General features: G+C 41.5%; 2 protein-coding genes across 7 annotated transcripts in view; both read left to right on the top strand.

Annotated features, from left to right (window-relative positions):
* The window catches only part of LOC310916695 (uncharacterized protein), a 260,046-nt gene extending 255,349 nt beyond the window's left edge, over positions 1-4,697 (top strand). Inside the window, exon 5 of one of the 2 annotated variants that reach the window (XM_083874422.1) lies at positions 4,504-4,697. In XM_083874422.1, coding sequence (XP_083730548.1) covers positions 4,504-4,548 — 45 coding nt within the window. In that variant the 3' untranslated portion in view covers positions 4,549-4,697. Of the gene's footprint in view, positions 1-1,589; positions 2,238-4,503 lie in introns of those variants that run through there. The other variant, XM_083874423.1, reaches the window with a different exon arrangement.
* A 1,118-nt stretch (positions 4,698-5,815) lies between these two features.
* Positions 5,816-18,940, top strand: part of RBMS3 (RNA binding motif single stranded interacting protein 3) — a gene marked incomplete at its 3' end in the record, with an annotated part of 441,712 nt that continues 428,587 nt past the window's right edge. For 2 of the 5 annotated variants that reach the window (XM_083873887.1, XM_083873889.1), the window contains exon 1: positions 18,100-18,317. Coding sequence is in view for 3 of the 5 variants with exons in the window: in XM_083873885.1 (XP_083730011.1) it covers positions 5,959-6,033 (75 nt within the window). Of the gene's footprint in view, positions 6,034-18,099; positions 18,318-18,367; positions 18,437-18,940 lie in introns of those variants that run through there. The other 3 variants (XM_083873885.1, XM_083873884.1, XM_083873886.1) reach the window with 3 other exon arrangements.

An 18,940-nucleotide genomic window follows, 5' to 3' on the forward strand; every position in this document is an offset into this window, starting at 1 on the left:
TAATGCTGGTAGTATTAAGTTAATGTGCTGCAAGAGAGAAATGGCCTTGGCTAGTCCTCTTAGTGTTTGGGGGTTTGTTTGCCTTTTTTATTCTAAGAGTTTAGACTCAAGACCAGATGCAATATTTACTAACTTGTGATGTGGAGTTGCTATAGAAAATGCCACCTTTGAAAGGCATGTCTTCTAACCCATGCACAATCCTGGCATTTTCCGAAAGCTCTAAACTTTTGACGTGTGATCCTATGATATGCTACAGCCAATGTCTCTCTTCTATTTCTTCACATTGCACTCACTGCCTTGCACTGCTTTCTCTCCACATGAATCCCTTCCAGAACTGAAAGTACCAATCTTTTGCCCCATTGGTCTTATTTGCTGTGGTTTTTACTATGCAATGAGGATTGCATTGGGGGGGGTGAGAGGAATCCCTCATTTTTTGTCACAACTGGGGCATTGCCATTGACTGGTCATGTTACTTTATCCTCTTCCACACTGCAGGATGAATTAACTCTTGCAAAGTGCTCAGAGATATGTAGGAAATAGACAGTAGACAAAAGACTAAGTATTTTTTATTTTGGTTGCATCCGTGAACATCTGCAGAAAGAAGACATTAGTGCATAATTTCATTCTGTCTGTACAACTGACTGCTAGTTTCACTGGCTTGTGCTTGTAAGGGATTATATCAGGTGGAAAACACAAACAATTTAGTGAATGTTCATTGTTGTTCACTTTTCATCTAAAATTTTTCACTCTGCTGCTGTCCAAAGATTTCCTTTAGGACTGAATGTTTAGGTAAAAGTAGACTAATGGAAACCCCTGAGCCATAATGTGAAGACAGAAGATGATAAAGTGAAAAATAATGAAGTATGATGATAGATAGCAATTCTTTGCTGTTGTCCAAAATCTTATCCATTGACTTTCAGATTTACTTTAGGCCTCTGTAGCTCTGCCTAATTCTAGACTTTGTGCTGTTGTGATGGTTAGTGCTGAAGGTGGAGAGCAAACCTGTTGGATTTTTTATTCATGCAGGCAGAGAAGGGGGTGTGTGTGTGGGTAAAGCCACCTCCAGTGGTGTTTGGTCTCTTATGAAAGGAAAGCACCTGAAAACAGTGGCATCCCCCAACTCAGAGAGGTTCTGTCAATCTCAGACACTTAATGCTGTCATTGTTAAACTAAGTGTTTTGATCCTCTGTGTCTTTTCACCTTCTCCGTGGCTATCACAAGCTTTACTGATGGTTGCACCAGGATATGCCCCTTCTTAGAAACTTGGTTAACTCTCATTAGGTAAATGAGCTTGATAAATGATCCATTAAATAGTAAAATTCTGTGTTCATCAATATAATTTTAAGGGAGCTGGACTGAAGGAGCTGGCAGATCTAAAACCAAAATCAGTGCTCTTCTCATAATCCATTGTAAACAAGCTGTAAAGCGCCTCTATGGTCTCCCTTCTAACAGCTTTAATGAGTAAATGGAGAGAATGAAAGTAGAGAGACAGGGTAAAATATGTAAGCCAAAAATAATTGTTGCTTGTTTGTTTGTTTGTTTGGGGGTTTTGTGTGTTTTGTTTTGTTTAACCTATTGTATTGCTTTAGGTGGTGGCATCTCTATTTCTCTAGACCTAACTTAGAAAATTTTGACATAATTTTGCCAGAAGTTAAATCTTCAGAATACGTATTGCTGCTTCTCAAGAGAAAGAAGCTAGAAAATGTTTGAATTGCTCCCTGACTCTGCTACCTATGACTTTAGAAGGTTTTAATAGGATAAGTAAACTTATTAAAAAAAAGAAAAGTGTATGTAGAATTGCATTTTATCAAATAAAACCCCCTGAATTTTCTACTAGATATTTGCTTTTTTTCTTTTAACTCAGTTTTTGTGAATGAAGAAATCTGCATTCTATGACAGGTAAAAATACATCCAAGCATATGTAATTTTTCTGTACTTCAGGCTGCCAGAAGAATGAGTCTATTTTCTTTTGTAAAAAAACCCTTTTTTTTTTTTCTTTCTTTTTCCTTTTTTTTTTTTTTTTCCTTCTGTTAGTTAACTCCAGGTTTCTTATCCACAGTTTTGGTTGTTGCTGGGTTAATAATACCTTTTGGTGCGTGTCTGTGAATGTACTTGGCTGTCAAGTTTAGAGATGATGTGTTCCCATTTATTTAATTTCATTTTTAAACTTTCCATTGAAGAGATCCTTACTGCTCACCTGGCTCTTGAATCTGCCCTCAGGTCAGTGGCACCAGCGGCAGCAGCAGTGCCTTTGCAGATGCACTGGGATCTGGCTCGCTCCCTGGGTTCCTGAGGCTGGGACTGGCCTGATAATGAGCCCTCCCATAGGAAGAAAAAAAAAGTTGTGAAGTTTGCTCACTGTTGCTCACTGGGATCGAACAGCTTGTCTTTTCTTTTGAGGAACATTTATACTTAACACTCGGTAGGCAAACTGCTATTTCAGTTTGCAAGTGGATTCAGTTATTCAAATGCACAGGCCAGAAAATGAAGGGGATTCTATTTAAACAGTGTGCTCCCAAGTCACAGATGATCTTTTTGATGTCTGTATTTTGCAAATGGAAATTTTCCATTTTCCAGCACTAGCATTTGTTCAGAGGCTGTATGCTATCTAAATCTGCTTTTGTGGCTGTTCATTTGCATTTTTGCTATGCTATATTGCCTCCTGCCTTCTCCCCTTGGCCCCCCACTCTTTTATATTGAATTCCTATTTTTGCTGCCTCCAGTCTGTCTTGCATCTCTGAAGGCTCAATCATGCAAGATGCTGAGCACTCAGAGCAAACAGCAGAGGCTGCTCAGCACCTGCTCAGGATTACAGGTGAAAAGGGAAATCCAAAGCATCTGCATATTGAAGACTTTTGCTAACAGAGAGCAGATGAAAGGTGGAGCTGTTCCCCACTCAGATAATAGTCCCACTTCTCCTGTAGCCTCCCACCTTTTCTCAGTTGCTAAAACTGCTGGAGCTACTTGCCAGTGCATCTGATGGGGAAGTGTGTGGAAATCTTGGGTTGAAATTTTATGGCATGATTTGAAATACTCACAGTAGTTGGACGATGTAGTCAAAACAGGTCTTCCTGGATTTAAAATAATGACCATGGAAAACCTTGCATGTTCATGTAGCTTTCTTGGTCAGAATGCACAGTTTTCTACTTCCTTTAGTATTTATCGTTTATTTCACCCTGTACACATAAGTTCTTTCTTCTCCCAAATCTGGTTACATCCACGACTACAAGCAAACTGCTTAGCAAGAAAAACTGCATTAATATCCTGAGGGAAAATTGAGAAGGTGAGGAGAGAAGCACAACAACTTAATTCTGGCAGTTGAAAGAACAATCTGAAAGTTGTCTCGGCTCAAAGTATCACGTACCGTCAAGTAATCACTATTCACTTCTGCAGATCCCAACCCTCAAACGGTCTATTTCACCCTCAGGGAAAGCCGGGTGGGGGGAGAAGAAAGTGTAAGCACCAGTATCATGCACTACAATGAGAGGCAGCGTACTTAAAGCTGAGCAGTGATACAAAACTGGGGGGCGGGGATTGCAGGCTTCTCCTCCCATTCCTATCTTTTTTCTAAATTCTCTTCTCGGAAGAGAAGATGAACGAAAAAGAGGGACCCTTAGAAGAGGAACCAGACGGTTCTGGCCAGCTAGGAACAATAATACTGATAGGGAATGAAAATACTCATCCAACCAAGCTTTTCTTCTGCATCTCTTGGAAACTGGGACAATGGTAGCGCTCCACAGGGTTCATCCAGGTGTGCAAGAACCCACTGAATGCCTGTACACTGCTCTGGGAACTGAGCACTCACTCGTTTTGCAAAAGCTTTTCTCCTGACACAGGAAGCAAAATCTGTGCAAGCGTGGCATGGTGTTCTGACCCTATGGCAGAGGGCTGGTGCATGAGTACCAACGGTTGTGAATGCCTGGTGATGAAAGCACAGTGTATAGGCAGCATTCTGAGCCTGTGTATGGATTCCCGCACTGCCCTTTTGGACTGGCTATGGGGCATTTATGGGAATCCATAACAAAACCCTCTGTTTAGGAGAACAGCAAAGTGCCAGAGGAAAGCGTGATATTTCCATGTTCCTGTCATGTGCAAGCACGTGCCCACAAACCAAAACACAGCTGGCAAGTCTAATTTTAGCTCTACCAGCCTTGAGAAGTGTCCCTTTAAAGAAATTCTTTTTATAATTCCTTTTTTTTTTTTTTTTTTTTTTTTGAAGCAATTTGGTTGATAATACAGCAGCTGACAATCCCGCTGCCATACTATGGATGATTTAAATAAAAACAAAAAAGAAACTGCTGCCCCACATTTTTTTTTCCTCAAAAATTTATAAATAGGCAAAAACCACTGTAGAAAGGCCCAGGAATCTGATGACATGTTAAAGAAATAAGTTATTACAAAAAAAAAAAAAAAAAAAAAAAAGGAGAAACGCTAGGATTTGTGTAGAAGAGGAAACATTTTGTTATTCACGCACTTTTTTTTTTTTTTCCTGATGATTTATAGCTCTGTTGTAAGACAAACTCTTCCTTGGAGTCTTTGGGAGGATAAATATTTGGGATGGCGGTGCTGACACGGTCCTGCCGGCCTGGGCTCCGTGGCAGGTGTGGGGCTCCCGGCCGGACGCGGGGGGCACACCTGGTCCTCACCTGGGCCCGGCGGCAGCTGCTGCTGCTGCTGCGAGCGGGGGAGCCCGGCCGGGGGAAACGCAGCCGCGGGGAACTTGTGTGGCCCCGCGGTATTTTCACACGTCTGGGGGAAGGCACCCGCACGGCAGGCCGGCCGAATTTCCTCTCTACCCTCTTCCTCCATTTTGTTCCAACTTTAAATAAACCAAGTCTTATATAAGCGGTCTAACAAAGTATGTATTTAATATGTCTGGCCCGGGGTCGCCTCTCCGCGTAGTGCCGGGTGACGGTGCCGAGTAGTTTTCTGAAGGGGGAGGATGACGACGACTTCCCTGCTCGGCGACCAAGCGCCGTGACCTTCCCCCTCCCGTTTGTTTAAAAAAAAAAAAAATTAAAAAAATTAAAATAATAAATATAAACCCGCGTTTCGGGGCTGGTCTCCCTGGTCCCCCGCCCCGCGGCGCGGGGGTTTCCCGGGTGCAGGGCGCTTTCCGGCGGTGCCCGGCGCGGCGGGGCGCGGAGCGGGGCGCGGAGCGGAGCGGGCGGGCGGGGGCGGCCTGTGCCGACCTCCCGGGGGAGCGGCGCGCCGAGGTCCCTCCCACCGGCGGCGCGGCGCGGAGGGGGTTTGAATGAAAGACAGGACGAGCCCTGAGCACCATGTCACTCCGTGAGGGAGGCAGCGGCAACTAGGCTGGGGAAGGCTCTTCCCTCCCCCTCCCTTTTTTTTTATTTTCTTTTTTTTTCTTTATTTTGCTTTTCTTTATTTTTCTTTTTTTTTTTCTTTATTTTTTTTTCTTCTTTTTTTTTTTTTTTTTTTTTTTTTTGTATTTGGTTGGAAGGGGGGTGGGTGGGGAAGCGAGAGGGGAGGGCTCGAGAGCGGGGCGAGCCGAGGAGAGGACGAGGAGAGCGAGCGAGGGAGCGAGCGGGCGGCTCTGCGGAGATTTGGAGTTGCACTGTGTTCCCTCCCGGCTGCTGTGGCAGGACGGGTCCCTCCCGGGGCGGGCAGCGGGCACCGCCGGAGACACGCTGCTGCCAGCGGGGGAGGCGGGCTGCTCCCCGCGGGCTCCGGGCACGGGGGTTCACCCACCGCGCACACAGCCCTTGGCGCACACACACACACACACACAGAGACACACACACACACACACGTATATGTTCGTGCGGGCGCGTTTTTGGCTGCGCTGGAAGTAGCGCGCGGTAGACGGCGAGGAAGTCTCGGCAGCCTCCTCTGTCGCCCGCGCTGTCAGGAATAGCGGCGTGAGAGGAAGAAAGGCCCTGGGGCACTAGACCCTGCCAACGAGTTCCCCGCAGCAGCCAGAAGGACTCCAGCTACATGGGCAAACGCCTGGACCAGCAGCCAATGTACCCTCAGTACACCTACTACTACCCCCACTATCTCCAAACCAAGGTAAGGCTGGCGGGGCCGGGCGCCTGGCGGGGATGGAGAGCGGAGCCGCGCCAATTGCGGGCTCGCCTCTTCGGCGATTTTTCTGTCTCTTTCTCGGGTTTGCTGTCACGCAGAGGGGAGCTGGTAGGCAGAAAGCAGGCGTGAGAGAGGCAGGAAGGTTACTGTCTGCCCTCCCATTTATTTCTTTATTTCTTTTAATTTATTTTTTTTTCCCAAGGGCTGCTGGCGTCGGCTAATTCCTTTTATTGTTTGGGGAGAACAGTGCGGTTAACGCTATCGTAACAGCGGGCAGGTAGTGTGTGTTTGTTATGACATTGGATAAAGATTGCTCTGGACAGCATCGGACATGAAACACTTTTGGTGGGTCTTCCAGTGATCTCTGCAGTTTATTCACAGCTTGAGAGCATTTTGCTGTTAGAAAAGCTGTCTGTGGCAACTCAAACTTTTAATCAGCTGAGGAGGAGATGCTGTGGAGCTCGGAGGAGAGCTCTGAGCTAACCGTCTGTAAATCTAGTGGAGTTTGTTTCAGTGCATTGCACTGCTTTTAATATTTCATTAAATATTGAGGGTGATATGGCTGTACTCTGGTACATTTAAAAGGTCTAGAAATAGAGGGTAACTACTTTTGGAGAGTGTATCCAAGCGCGGACGCTTCCGTTTTCTTTCTTCTTTTCTTAATAATTTTTAAAATGCCAGCAGACTGGAAAGCAGGCCGGCTTCTCCTAGATAGGCTGAGTGGAATCTGTGATACCTGGCCATGAGTTAGTTAATTAAAGCCTAATTTTTTTTTTATAATGCCATTGTATAATAGTCTGCTCTCTGAAAAGATTTCCTGTGTGACTAAAGGACAGTAACAAAAGAAAGCCCTAAACCGAAAGTTTGCAAACCCTGTCAGGAGACTGAATTTGGAGGAAAGAAAAAAATACACATCCACAGCCACAGATTAACAATTTCAGTAAATAAATGAGCATCCTTTAGGAGGGAAAAGCCAAGACAGGGCGCACACACGTGCATATGGTACTGCGTGCACATATACCCACTGTGCTCCTGTGGCAAATTTAACACATGGGACATTTGATGTTGCAACTGTGTGGTGAAGTGCCACAAGGGAGGCTGACTTGTCCAGACTTTTGGTTTGAAACACGTTGATCTGGCTCCGGTTGTGAAAGGATAAATTATATTCCTTGTTAATAAAGATTACTTTCCCGTTAACATTTATAGCCCGACTACTGCATTATATAAATTAACTAATTGTAAAAACTGCAATTCAGGCTGGTTGGAGTTGTGATGACACCAGAAGCACTCAGTATGATTACAGCCTTGTAATTCATGGCAGGCTTACCTCTCACTTCTTTGCTCTGCTGTTTCTTTCACTGCATCATGCAGATATTTTTTTTGGTATAAAATGCATCCTTTTTTAAAATTTTGTATTTTGGCGTGAAATTTATCATTCCTCCTCCTCTTCATTTCAAGGTCAATCCAAGTAGCATTTTACCTTTGTGACCATTTAGTGTGTAATGTTGCTGTTGCAGCAGCAGCAGCAGCCCGTCACTAGCTTGACTGCAATATTGCCTATAGCTTTAACTGTTTGGGGGATTGGGGGATGCAGGCTGATGCTATTCCTCAAAACCTGGCAAGCCAAGGACATGAAACAATTGATGGTGTTTTTTTGAAAGAACAATAGCCTCAAGTATTGGAGGAGAAATATTGGACATTCCATCCCTTTTACTCACGTAGCTTACATTTTGCCAGTTGTCTTTTTTCTTTCTTTTTTCCTTATTTTTCTTAAACTTTGTAAAATAAGCTTTTTGAGAAAATTAACCTTATATTTGACTTTAAAGTAGAAAAGTAGCTTTTCTGTACCATGACTTTTTTTAACCCCTTACTTTAAAAAATAATTTAAATGCATTTTTATAGCCAATATATAAAATTATCAGCCCTGTGAAAAGTCATGTGCATCAGTCTTGGCACACTTGCATTATTATAGTAAGGACAGGTAAAATTTCAAATTGTTGATACATTTTTATATGCCTTTTTTTTTTTTCTATTATTTTCCTTGGTCCACTGTTAAGGGTGTACATAAACTCTAAATAATAAACACACATACACGTGCACACACACACACACACACATATATATATATATACACAGATGCAAGTATTTCTCTTCTATAGACCATAAGACTTTAAAGTAGTGCAGACAGGCAGCATCTGGATTTTGTTACCTTAAAGCTAGAGCCATCAGCTTCTGGGACGTTTTAAAGCAGTTAGATCCATTGTATGTCTAAAGCTAATAGTTGGGTAATCAAATATTCTTGTGGTGGAGAGCTGTATCTTTTATCATCCCTATTGGATGGGATGCATGGAGCAACACGTATAATTTATACTTGGAGCAACACATATAAATAAACCTTTGTACGATTCCAACCAGCCTGAGAACTTCAGCTTATTTTCCAAAAACTGCTCTTTGTACCAAGCATGGTAGGATTCAGCTCTACAGAAAGAATGTGTTCTTATGCTCATAGTCATGCACGCTGGGGGTGAGGGGGGGAGGGGTGCACATTCATTTGTAATTAAGAAAGAAATTCTAGGCTTTCTTATGGCATTTCTGTACAGCTTCTGAAATTCAGAGTGGCAGCGTGTTCAACAGGCAAAGTTTGGAAATCCATGTTCCCCAGAGTGTTTGGGTGAAGTGCTGCTTTTGCTTTGCTTGTTTGGTGGAGTTGCCTTGGTTCTCCTTTGAGAAGTACCGCATTACTGTACATCACGTCCCTCTCACGGGGGAGCACGGAGCTGCGCAGGACTCCAGCCTACAGTCTGTGTGTGTGTGTGTGTGTCTTCTAACGTGGCCAGCATGTTGTTGTGCAGAAAGGGTGTAAATGAATAGCTATATGGGTAATGGGATTATAAATAGAAAAAATGGATTCCATATGTTTGTCTGATTGCTTTAGCTTTTTAGTGTTTTGTGGCCTTTTGTGGAACACTGAGCATGCACTCGTTCCATCTACTTGTGCTTCTTCATTATCAAATGCCACCACTGAAGCTAAAACTTTAATTTCAGGTTTAGGAAAAGCCATTGTCATCCAAAAAAGAGAAGAAGGGGAGGATGTCAATCCTTATGAGATAATTGCAAGGAATTTAATGTGTTTCTTAAGGACAAGCACTGAGTTTGGGGCAAGACACAGCCTTATTTCTGTTTTGGTGTGACACTGTCTGACAACTTCAGTTTGAATATACAGTTTTGGAACTTCTTTAGGCAGATGCTGAGAGTAGGGGGAGACTCCAGTTGTCCTAAGGAGCTTATTTCAGCGTAAGTGTTTCTGTTTACTGTTGTAAGTGAAGCATAGTCTTGTGTTCTTTTTGCAAAATATATTGCAGAGAGATGGTTCAGCTCCTGTATATCTGATGAGAATCTGTAGTAGCTTTTTATTTTAGTTTGAGACGTTAAGAGAAATTCTTTAGTTGCATCCTTGCTGATGGTATAACTGCTCAAACAGGTTTACAAGAGTATGTTGCAAATTGTCATGTAGAATGTTAATGATGCCAAATCTTGCGTTATGGTCTGAATTTGTTTCTTTTGTTTCTTGCTTGCTAAAGCAAATTCTTTTCTCTTTGCCATTTAGCACAGAAGAAAACAAAAATAAGCACTATGAAATATCATGTAATGGTGTGAAAAAGGGGGAAAATGTTAACTCTGAATATATTTGAAAGAGTCTCCTTGATTTAGTAGGTGATGTGTTTTATCTTTGTCCTCTGCAGCTTGTGATTAGACCTCTTGCTGGGGTCAGCTTTCTGTGCAAACAGTCTACTGAAGAAACCTGTATCACTTGGGTAGAAAGGAGGAGGTGCCCCAGTTACCTGTCGACAGGAATTGTTTGGTTTACAATCTCTATACCTGCACTTGGGGTAAAAATGTGTCAGTTAAGCAGCTATTTCCGTGTGGTTTGCTTTCATGCATTCTCCAGATATTTCCTACTTATTAGTCATGGTTTGGGTCTGGTAGTTTAACTCTCATGGTGTTGACTCTGTAACCCATTCAGATGGCAGAAAGACCCCAAAACGAGAGGCAGTGTTTACGGTACCCACAGTACCTCTTCATCTCTGTATGCCTGATGCAGGTGTGAACATGTGTAAAAGGAAGCAGTGTGATTTCCCAACACCTACCTGAATAAAACCCCGTCTCTGTGGCTGCAAAAGGGATGCAAACTGATCTGCAAGAGGGCATAACGGGCCTGTTCCTGAAGTGACAGATACATGCCTCAGCTGAGTAAAAAACAAATTAGGGAGTTCAAACAGGTGTACTCAGAAGAGTTTAAGTTTGATATAGTGATTTTATGGGCACACATTTGAGGGTGTGTTATGTCTCCTTTTTGACATTTTTTAGGGCATCTTCTGGCATGAGAGAACTGGGGACTTCCTTCAGTTGTGTGGCATGAGCATACCTTCCTCCTTGCTCCATCACTCTTTTTTAGAAAGTGTGCATTTGGAATCGGTGCAAAGCTGTTGCCTCTCTTTACCTTTTACCTACCAATCCCGTGGTCTTTAGTCACTCACGTTTCTGTTTAGCGGGTTTACGGCATTCCCCACTTTTGGCCATCTGGTCATACAGAAGGCCTTGAAGAAAGCGTTCCAGATACGGAGATGCCTGACAGGGCTTCTCTGGCTGGTAGTGTTCAGATTGTGTTTGGTGCCTGGTGTGAAGCAGGGGTCAGGTGTAAGGAGTAATTCATCAACCACACACTGATTTCAGGCTGCATTTCCAACCATCTGCAGCTTGGATCGCTGCCAGAGCTCAAAAGTCTAGCTGGAACCCATGTGATCGTGCCAAAGTAAAGGCAAACACTTGCAAATAGAGAAATGCATTTCTAGGAATGAAGTTCGTTCGCATTTAGCCCCTGTTTGATTCAGTATATCACAGCATGTTTTAAATGCCTCAGAGAGCTGCCCAAAAGGAATACGAATTCATTTAAATGCCATTTAAAAGTATTTCAGCCTGGCTATGATTTTGATAGTAATATTAATATCTAGCTCTAGTATTTGGCTAAAACAATAAGGAAGGTAAAAGTTGTGTTCCTCTGCAAAATACAGGAATATATGAACTTATTTGCTTTCTATTTATCCTTGCATGCCTGGATAAAAATACTTTTGTTGTTTTAAGGGACATGATGATATGTATTAAAATGGTCTTAAATTTCTTGATTAATCTTCCTTTCATATGTTTGCTAAATGCAAGTCTGTTTAAATTAAAAACAAACCAACCCAAAAATACCCACAAACAAAAGCACTAAATAAAAAAAACTCAAAAAACTAACAAACAACAACAACAAAAAACCCAAACAAAAAAAATGAATATTCAAATTTTTACTACTTCAAACACTTCCGTATTATGATATTCATTGCTATTTATTTTGCAAGCAGAAATTTTATTTCTGTAACAAAAGATGGAAGTGGTAAGCGTTTGCCAGATGAGGCTACAAAGATCTTCCTGTGGCAAGTGTGTTAATGGTTATAATTCAGATTGCCTTTTACAAGCTGCCCTTTCAAAATAAAGTGCAGTGGTTCAGAAATAAACTGGTTTGGTTTTTAATGGATGAAGTCCTTTCAAAGAAAGCATGTATACTTGCAGTATCTGGGTAAAAATCATCAGACTGTCGGTTTTTAAATTTATATGAATTAAAAAACAAATAAGAAAGGATGTATTTCAAGTAGGATGTCTGAGTTCATTTCAGGTCTTGCTGTGCATAGCCTGTACAGTATTCCCTTTGCATATAATTGCAAGCAGTGTTTTCTAATTTTTTTTTTTTTTTTTTTTCTTTTTTTTTTTTTTTTTCTGGGAAGTAAATTTTCCACTATCTGTACTCTGGGCGGGGACTGAGTTTGCTTGCAAACAACCCCATTCTGGACTGTCCAGGAAGAGAAGCAGACTTTTTAAAAAAAGCGAATAGTCTTTTTTTTTTCTTTCTTTTTTTTTTTTAAGAAAAGAATTTTAGTGATAGAAATTGTATGTAGAGGAAAATAGTTAATATGTCTCAAGAATTTGCTTCCAGTGCTGCATTAAAATTGTGTTTTGTAACAGTCTCATCAGCTACAGCTGTATGCGATTAAATAGTGTAATATCAAAAGCATGTGTGAATAAGAGCTTTTATGATATAGTTGTTCCATACCAAAGACTGCAGATGGGCAGAGAAGGAAGACAGAGAACAGTGATTTACTCAGATATTGTCAGAGCCTGTACTCCGAGTATTCTTGTACTGGTGTTTTGCAGTTGCTTTCCCGCTCATGTGGGCAAGATTGAGTAACAAAGGAAAGGTTATAAGTAGAACAGTTTTACAAAGAGAGCTATTCTAAACAAGCAGGTATCAGTCCAAGAATGGTGCCTACTGATGAAGAATGATGTACCAATATTTTAAGTAGAGGATTAACAATAATATTATTGAAGTTATAGTGAGAGGGATCTGTTCTGATTCCTTTGAAAAATCAATAAAAAAGATTCAGTTGTCTTCAGCAAGACGGAATCAGGCCCACAAAGCACATACTGATCACCATGGCAAAACCAGGACAGCTGAACAATATGCAGGTTAAAAGAACCCAAACCAAATAACAGTCACAAAACAAACAAAAACAGTAAATCAAAATGATTCTACATTGTGCAAGGAACCGTGGACATACCTCATCTGATACTTAACAGCATTTTGTGTTTGTTGTGGCTATAATTTCTCTTTAACATTATTTATTGTGATTTATAATTTTAGAGAATGAGCAGCATAAACCAGATGCTTTGTCTTTGTCTGTTTCTCTCTCTGCCAGTTGAGAAACAATTTACACAGAGGGGAAGTCTAATTGCCATAGGAGATGTCTCACATGGAGCCCAGTGCCTATAATGAAGATTAACAATTTCTGTAAGAGACTAAGTGGGTTTAATCCGCCCCCCCCCCCCAAAAAAAAAAAAAAAAAAAGTATCAGAGAGCTGGTTTTGCTTTTAGTTATGTAATTCTTAAGGTAAAAATACTGTGTAGCCTCTTTGAAATTGGAAGCAAGTCAGTTTTCTGTGTAGGTCTTTTCTGAAGATACAGTGTTTCTAAACGGAGAAGTTAAGCAAGGGTTGCTTTTCCTAGCTGCACTTGCAGATTGGAAGCTCCTATTGCATTCCTCAGTCATACTGGTTTTTATATTTTGTTGGTTTACAGCAAAGTCTAATCTCTTCTCCTGGAAATTTTTTATTAGCTGAAAGATTTCAGGTCTGACATTGTCAAATAAGAGAAAGAGATTATTTTTTCCTGCTTTTTTTTTGGATGGAAAGACTTTTTTTTTTTTCCTTCTTTCTTTCTTGTTTATCTTGTTTGTTTTTGGGCTTGCTTGCAGCCATGGTGGAAATAAATTCCCTCTTTGCTTATTTGTTGTAAAGTTGACTTCAACATCAAATGTGATAGTTTATTGAAAAGTAAATATTTACATTTTTAAGTGCTTCATTTGTGCTATATTTATGCAGATGAAATTGTTCGGACAGATTTTCTATGAGGGTTCCTCTGTTAATTGCATTGACTTCATTCAGATGCAAATGAATTAAATAAACCACCTGACATACATAGATCACAGTAGAAGCCAGAAGATGCATAAGACTGCATGTTTACAATGTAAAGCACTCTGATATTTTGTTCCTTGTTGGTGTCTTCTTGACAGATGTTTTATGGTTAATACCATGTGGTTGATGATGATTTATGTGCTGTCATGTTGTGGAAGTGATGTCACTCCTGTATGATTCAAATTTATTCAAGAAGATAAGTTGTTGAACAGATTTGTGTTCCCCCCTCCCCAAGTATAAATCATTCAGCTGTTTGTTTTTATCCTGTGAGTCTGCATTCATAGACTTAATCCTGAAGCTGTGCTTAAATACTCTGCTGCAGAACCTGGCAGAGTAGAGAGGGGAAGCCTTACTGGTGGACCAACATGGTGTTGTTGTGTTTAACTGATTGCTCATTTGGCTTCTGTTCCACTCCCTTCCCCACCCACTTTCCCAGCCCTTCCTCTGCCCAGCTATATTTAGGGGCCAGCCAGACCGAGCCATTCGGAGCTCAGTATGGACACTGCACAGGAGCCTGACCTTTCTGCCTCCTGCTGATGGGAGATGGCAGGACTGGATCGACCATCGAACCTCTTGTGTCTGGCCTGTGAGAGACTCTGGTTATTTGGAACAACATGTGAGGCAGTCTAGTTGCCTTCCTGATTGAGAAGCTGGCAATGTTTGTGCCAGGGTTATGGGAGGGTGAAAGGCAGGCTGAAGATGCAGTGGATAGGGCAAAAGGCTGTTTTGGATCTGTAGCCCCAGAGCTGGCAAAACATTGTGGTGGTGCATGGATGACTTGTGAGATAAAGGGACATTAGAGAACTTCAGATGGAGGCGTTTCACCAGAGGATGAGATAAGGGAGCCTGGTGTACCGCTGCATCACAAAAGGTTTTTAAAGCTGGGTATCCATAGTTACAACAGGAGAGTTAAAATCTAGATTTCAGGGACTCACCTGGTGTAATGTGCTCCTTCCCTTTAAAGAAGAAAGTGTTTGGCAGTTCTTAAAGCTGGAATGATGTGCCTGTGTGAATTCCCCAGTGCTCAGAGAGCTGCCTGTTTAAAGTTTGCTCTATTTTCCCCTCTTGCTCTAATTTTTCTGGCTGTGGAAAAAAAATGGCATTGCAATTCTTAGCCATATAAGGGACTTGTTAGTTTCTTTATGTGGTTGGGAATTGTTTCTCCTTTTGGTCTTCAAAGGCTGCTGCTGCTGAGTATGCTTTAAAGGGAAGGAACTACTTGCTTAGACAAAGGCTGCAATCCTTATTTCTTCTCTTTCTTGCTTCTCTTTGACCTTTTATTGGGGGACATGCATATAAATAAATTCTGCTTTTGGTGTTTTGCAGGTTGATGGATACTCTTACAAAGAGAGAAGCATAATGGGAAATGCAGTCTTCATTTCTGTTCTCTCATTTTGTAGTGATGAATTTGGTTTGGTGCCAGTTAGTAAGTACATGACCTTTTCCCTACATCTTTTGATTCATGACAGGGAGTGTCAGAGCTGTGTTAGTGATCTCTCATTACAGCTTTTAACAAACTATGAAATATTAAAAATGAATTAGGTCATTTGGAGCTCGGCTAATATGTCAGTGATGCAGGGTGGTGATTTCATATTAAAAAAGCATAACACACAGCTTTAAATACAAAATTCAGATTTTTGTGAACACAGACAGCAGGGACACATCACTTTTAAGTCAGGACATTTTTATCTTGAAAATGTAATCTTTTAAAGACAGACCAAACAAGATATTTTGCAAAGATGGTGTTATCAGTCACATTCATTTAGTGTTCATTCCAGAAAATCGTATCAGCCTTGGCCTAATTAGAGCTAAGTTTTTCAGTGTATTTACTTTGAGATCAGAGCTGCCGACAAGACTTCTTTAGTATCAGCTGAGATGTGGCTACACAGCTGTCAATGTTCTGCTTAGCTGCTGTACACAAGCTGATAATCTACCCTATGTAACTGGATGGTACAATATACACTCGTTTGGTGTGCAAATGACACTTCTGGAGTTGTGTAGTGGAAGGGAGACTGGTGATAAAAATGTGCTGTGAACGGTACAATGAATAAGGTAAAAAAATAGGAGTGATAGCTCTTAGACAAGCCTCTGCCTGGTTTTGCATTCATGAAAACTACCTTCAATACGACTCTATACCTGCAAGACATCAGAAAAGAGTCAGAAGCACTGCAGTCCTTCAGATGTTTGACAAAGCGTGCAGCAGGACTTGGTAAGCTGAAAGCTTTACCTAGGCTGTATTAAGATGATGTTTACTGTGTCAATGTCGAGCTGCACTAAGTGTACTGTTAAATAATCCTTCGTGAAAACAAGCATAAAGGAGACATATTGCTGTGGCCTTTAGCAAAGCAGCTGGGAACTTTCTGCCTGGGGGAGCATCGCAGTCCTTGCATTTCATGTTTGTGCTCTTTGTGTCTCTTTGGAGCTTTTGCACCCTAAAGAAACACACATGCGTTGGTCCAAATATTTCCATGTCCTTTTTGGTGTTGCTTTTACTGTGAGTGTCAGCTGGGGGTTCAAGATGGGGTAATAATAAATCTGGCTGATGTACGGTGACTCCACGATGGCAGTAATAGTACACACTGATCAATGACGTGTCTTGTCATTGCCTCACAGATACAGGTGTGCAATGCACTGAGTTGTCTTGAATTTTGAGATTATGGATATAATTCCTGTCTCTAGGAGCAGCTGTGAGAAAGATATAGACTCCTAGCCCACCAGGACATGCTTGTTATCTGTGTGATTTAGAAGCCTTGCCGGCCACTCTGTTTCTGCTTTATATCTCTGCCATTTTATGAAATCACTGTAATTGTATACAGTTGTCCCTGTGCAACATGCAATTTCCTGTAGTTTGAAAAGCTTTCAGCTTAAGATTGTCTAAACTTAATAGCATAAACATTAATTTACTGTGTTAGATGGGTTATTGGGTGTTTTTAGCATGCATAAGTCTGGCAGTAATTGTACTGGACAGAAAAAATAAGTTTTGTTTCCTTCGCTGTCTGCCCTGCTTTGACTTAAATGGATCCCTGGTGATGGTAACACTTAGCATGTAGCAGTCATTTCAATTTTCAGTGGGCTGTGTAAATATTAACTAATCTTCAGAGCCCATTCTGAGAGGTACCTTAAACACCTTATTTGCTTATGCAGTGGCTGCACGCAAGTAATGACCTCAGCTTTCAGAAGCCTGTACTGGATTGTCAAGAGTTGGGGGATAGACTTGTGTAGCATCCATGCCTTCTCTCTTTGGGCAGAATCTGGAGTTGGGGAATGCTGTTGCTGCTTTGAGCAAACATGGTGCACGAGTGGTCTAAGAGTGGAGAAAAAGCTGGAAAAAATAAGGGGAAAGCATTTTCTGAAGGTGACGTGTTAATCTCTGGTTATCAGAAGCGTTGGGTGCCCTCAGCTTTAGCAGATGGAGTTCTCAAATACATTTGACACTAAACCCAATGTGACTCATGGAATTACAGAGCACTTTGCAAGACCACTTACCTGAGGCAAGTGTCTGAACCTGCCTCCTGGTTCAACATTACACCTTCCCCTTGAGCCTTTCTGCCAGGGAAGAGGACAAATGGAGCAGGGTGAGAGGATGCACTTTCTGGAGGAGAGGAATTCCCTGTTGTGGTCCCCAGTGTTGGGGAACTAGGCTGACTGCTGTCCTGCGAAGGTGACTAAAAAAGATGTTTGTGGTGTTTGACCAGTGATATCAGGGACAGATCAGGGCCCAGCTTGCAGTGTTCTAGAGATTCAAACAGTGCCTGGCCCAAATGTTTCTGGGAGAAACTTAGGAGACTCCTGGACAAGGATGCAAAGGACTTCTTCATTCTTCCAAGAAAAGGAGAGAAAAACACTTTCAAACAGTGCATATGCACAGCCTCTGGTCCCACTGGCCCTTACCAGCTTTGTCAGGCACTGATGGGAAGGTTATAGAAAAACAACTGTCTCAATTCCACCAAAGTTGTGTAAGGAAACTGGTCTGTGTTCAAGTCCTTCGGGTTAATACTTCAAATCTACAGCACCCTGTTAATCACCAAGGCAATAGCAAAGAAGTTATTTATGGGTGGGTGTTAGCTAAGTAGTAGTTGATAGATACAGAACTGTCACAGCCAACTGGCTTTGGTTTTCTCATGCCTGACGTTGTGTGCCTTGCCAGGACTTATTTTAGATTTTCTGTTGTCATTACCCTTTTTATTTCTCTCACCTTGACTTGTAACAGTATCATATGTACTTCCCTCTCTGTTTATTGGAAATAGTTGCATTTTTAAAAATCACAGCTTGTTTGGCTCAAAGGTACTTCATGGATGGGAGAAAAATGATGATATTCTTGATGCTGATAACTTCTTGTGTCCCAAGGGTTTTGTTTTAAATATGTGAAAACACTACAAACAAGGGTTGATTATTGGTGTTTTAAAACTGAACAAGGAACTGTGCCAATGGCCACAAAGATGTAGATTGTGATTTTACAATGTGTGTTGAGGAATGAAGTAGGACTGCCATGCTCCAGCAACAGCCGATGAAGTAGGCGTTTATGCTTCATCTCTCCTGGTCTTTTAGCAAGGGAGTAAATTATTAGTTGTTTATTATTTCTTAACCTTCAGTGGGTGATTTCCTTTCTGCACTAGTCAGCTATTTTGAAGTAGAGATAGGTGGATTTTATTTCCTTCCTCCTCTTTCCCACATTCTCATTTGCTCTCAGGATAGATTTTCAGGTAAGTTCATGCCTCCTTTTTTACCAGCGTGAGGGTCAAAAAGGTGATCTGAAGCTTAGGTGACAAGGACAGACTTTGGAAAAGCTGAGGCATAAGGGCATCATTACCATGAAATGAATGTAAGGAAAACTAGAAGCCTGATTTCTATTCAATTTGTCCATCATTTGTGATTTAGCAAATCTACTTCTTTATCAATGTCTTTATTTTGATTTCCTCCCCCCCCTCCTTGTTTTGGTTTTCTTCTTAGCCTTTTGAGAACTCTGCTGGTTCTCATTTTTCTTTCACCTAATTCTAATATGTATGCCATGGTGTTTGTTCTACCATTTGACCATCAAAATTTTTTATTTTTTTGTTATATATAGATATTGCTGTTGTATTTCCTAAGCCAGTCATATTCTTTCCCTCCTTTTAATGATATTTTACTGTTTGCAGACTGCCTCTGACTGTGCAGTTTGGTTGTGCTGAGCTGCATACAAAGCTGGGGTAAGAAATAGTCCCTGCCTGCAAGAGTTTATAAGCAATGTAAATAAGGCAGGCTCACAAAGCTGGGTAGGAGCAGCAAAGGAGAGCAGTGAAGTGCCTGATAGGAGGTTGCATTGCAAAGCAGTGCCAGGGCGTAGATG

Source organism: Zosterops lateralis, assembly GCF_965231275.1.
Source record: "Zosterops lateralis genome assembly, chromosome: 1".
In the NCBI taxonomy this organism is placed as follows: domain Eukaryota; kingdom Metazoa; phylum Chordata; class Aves; order Passeriformes; family Zosteropidae; genus Zosterops; species Zosterops lateralis.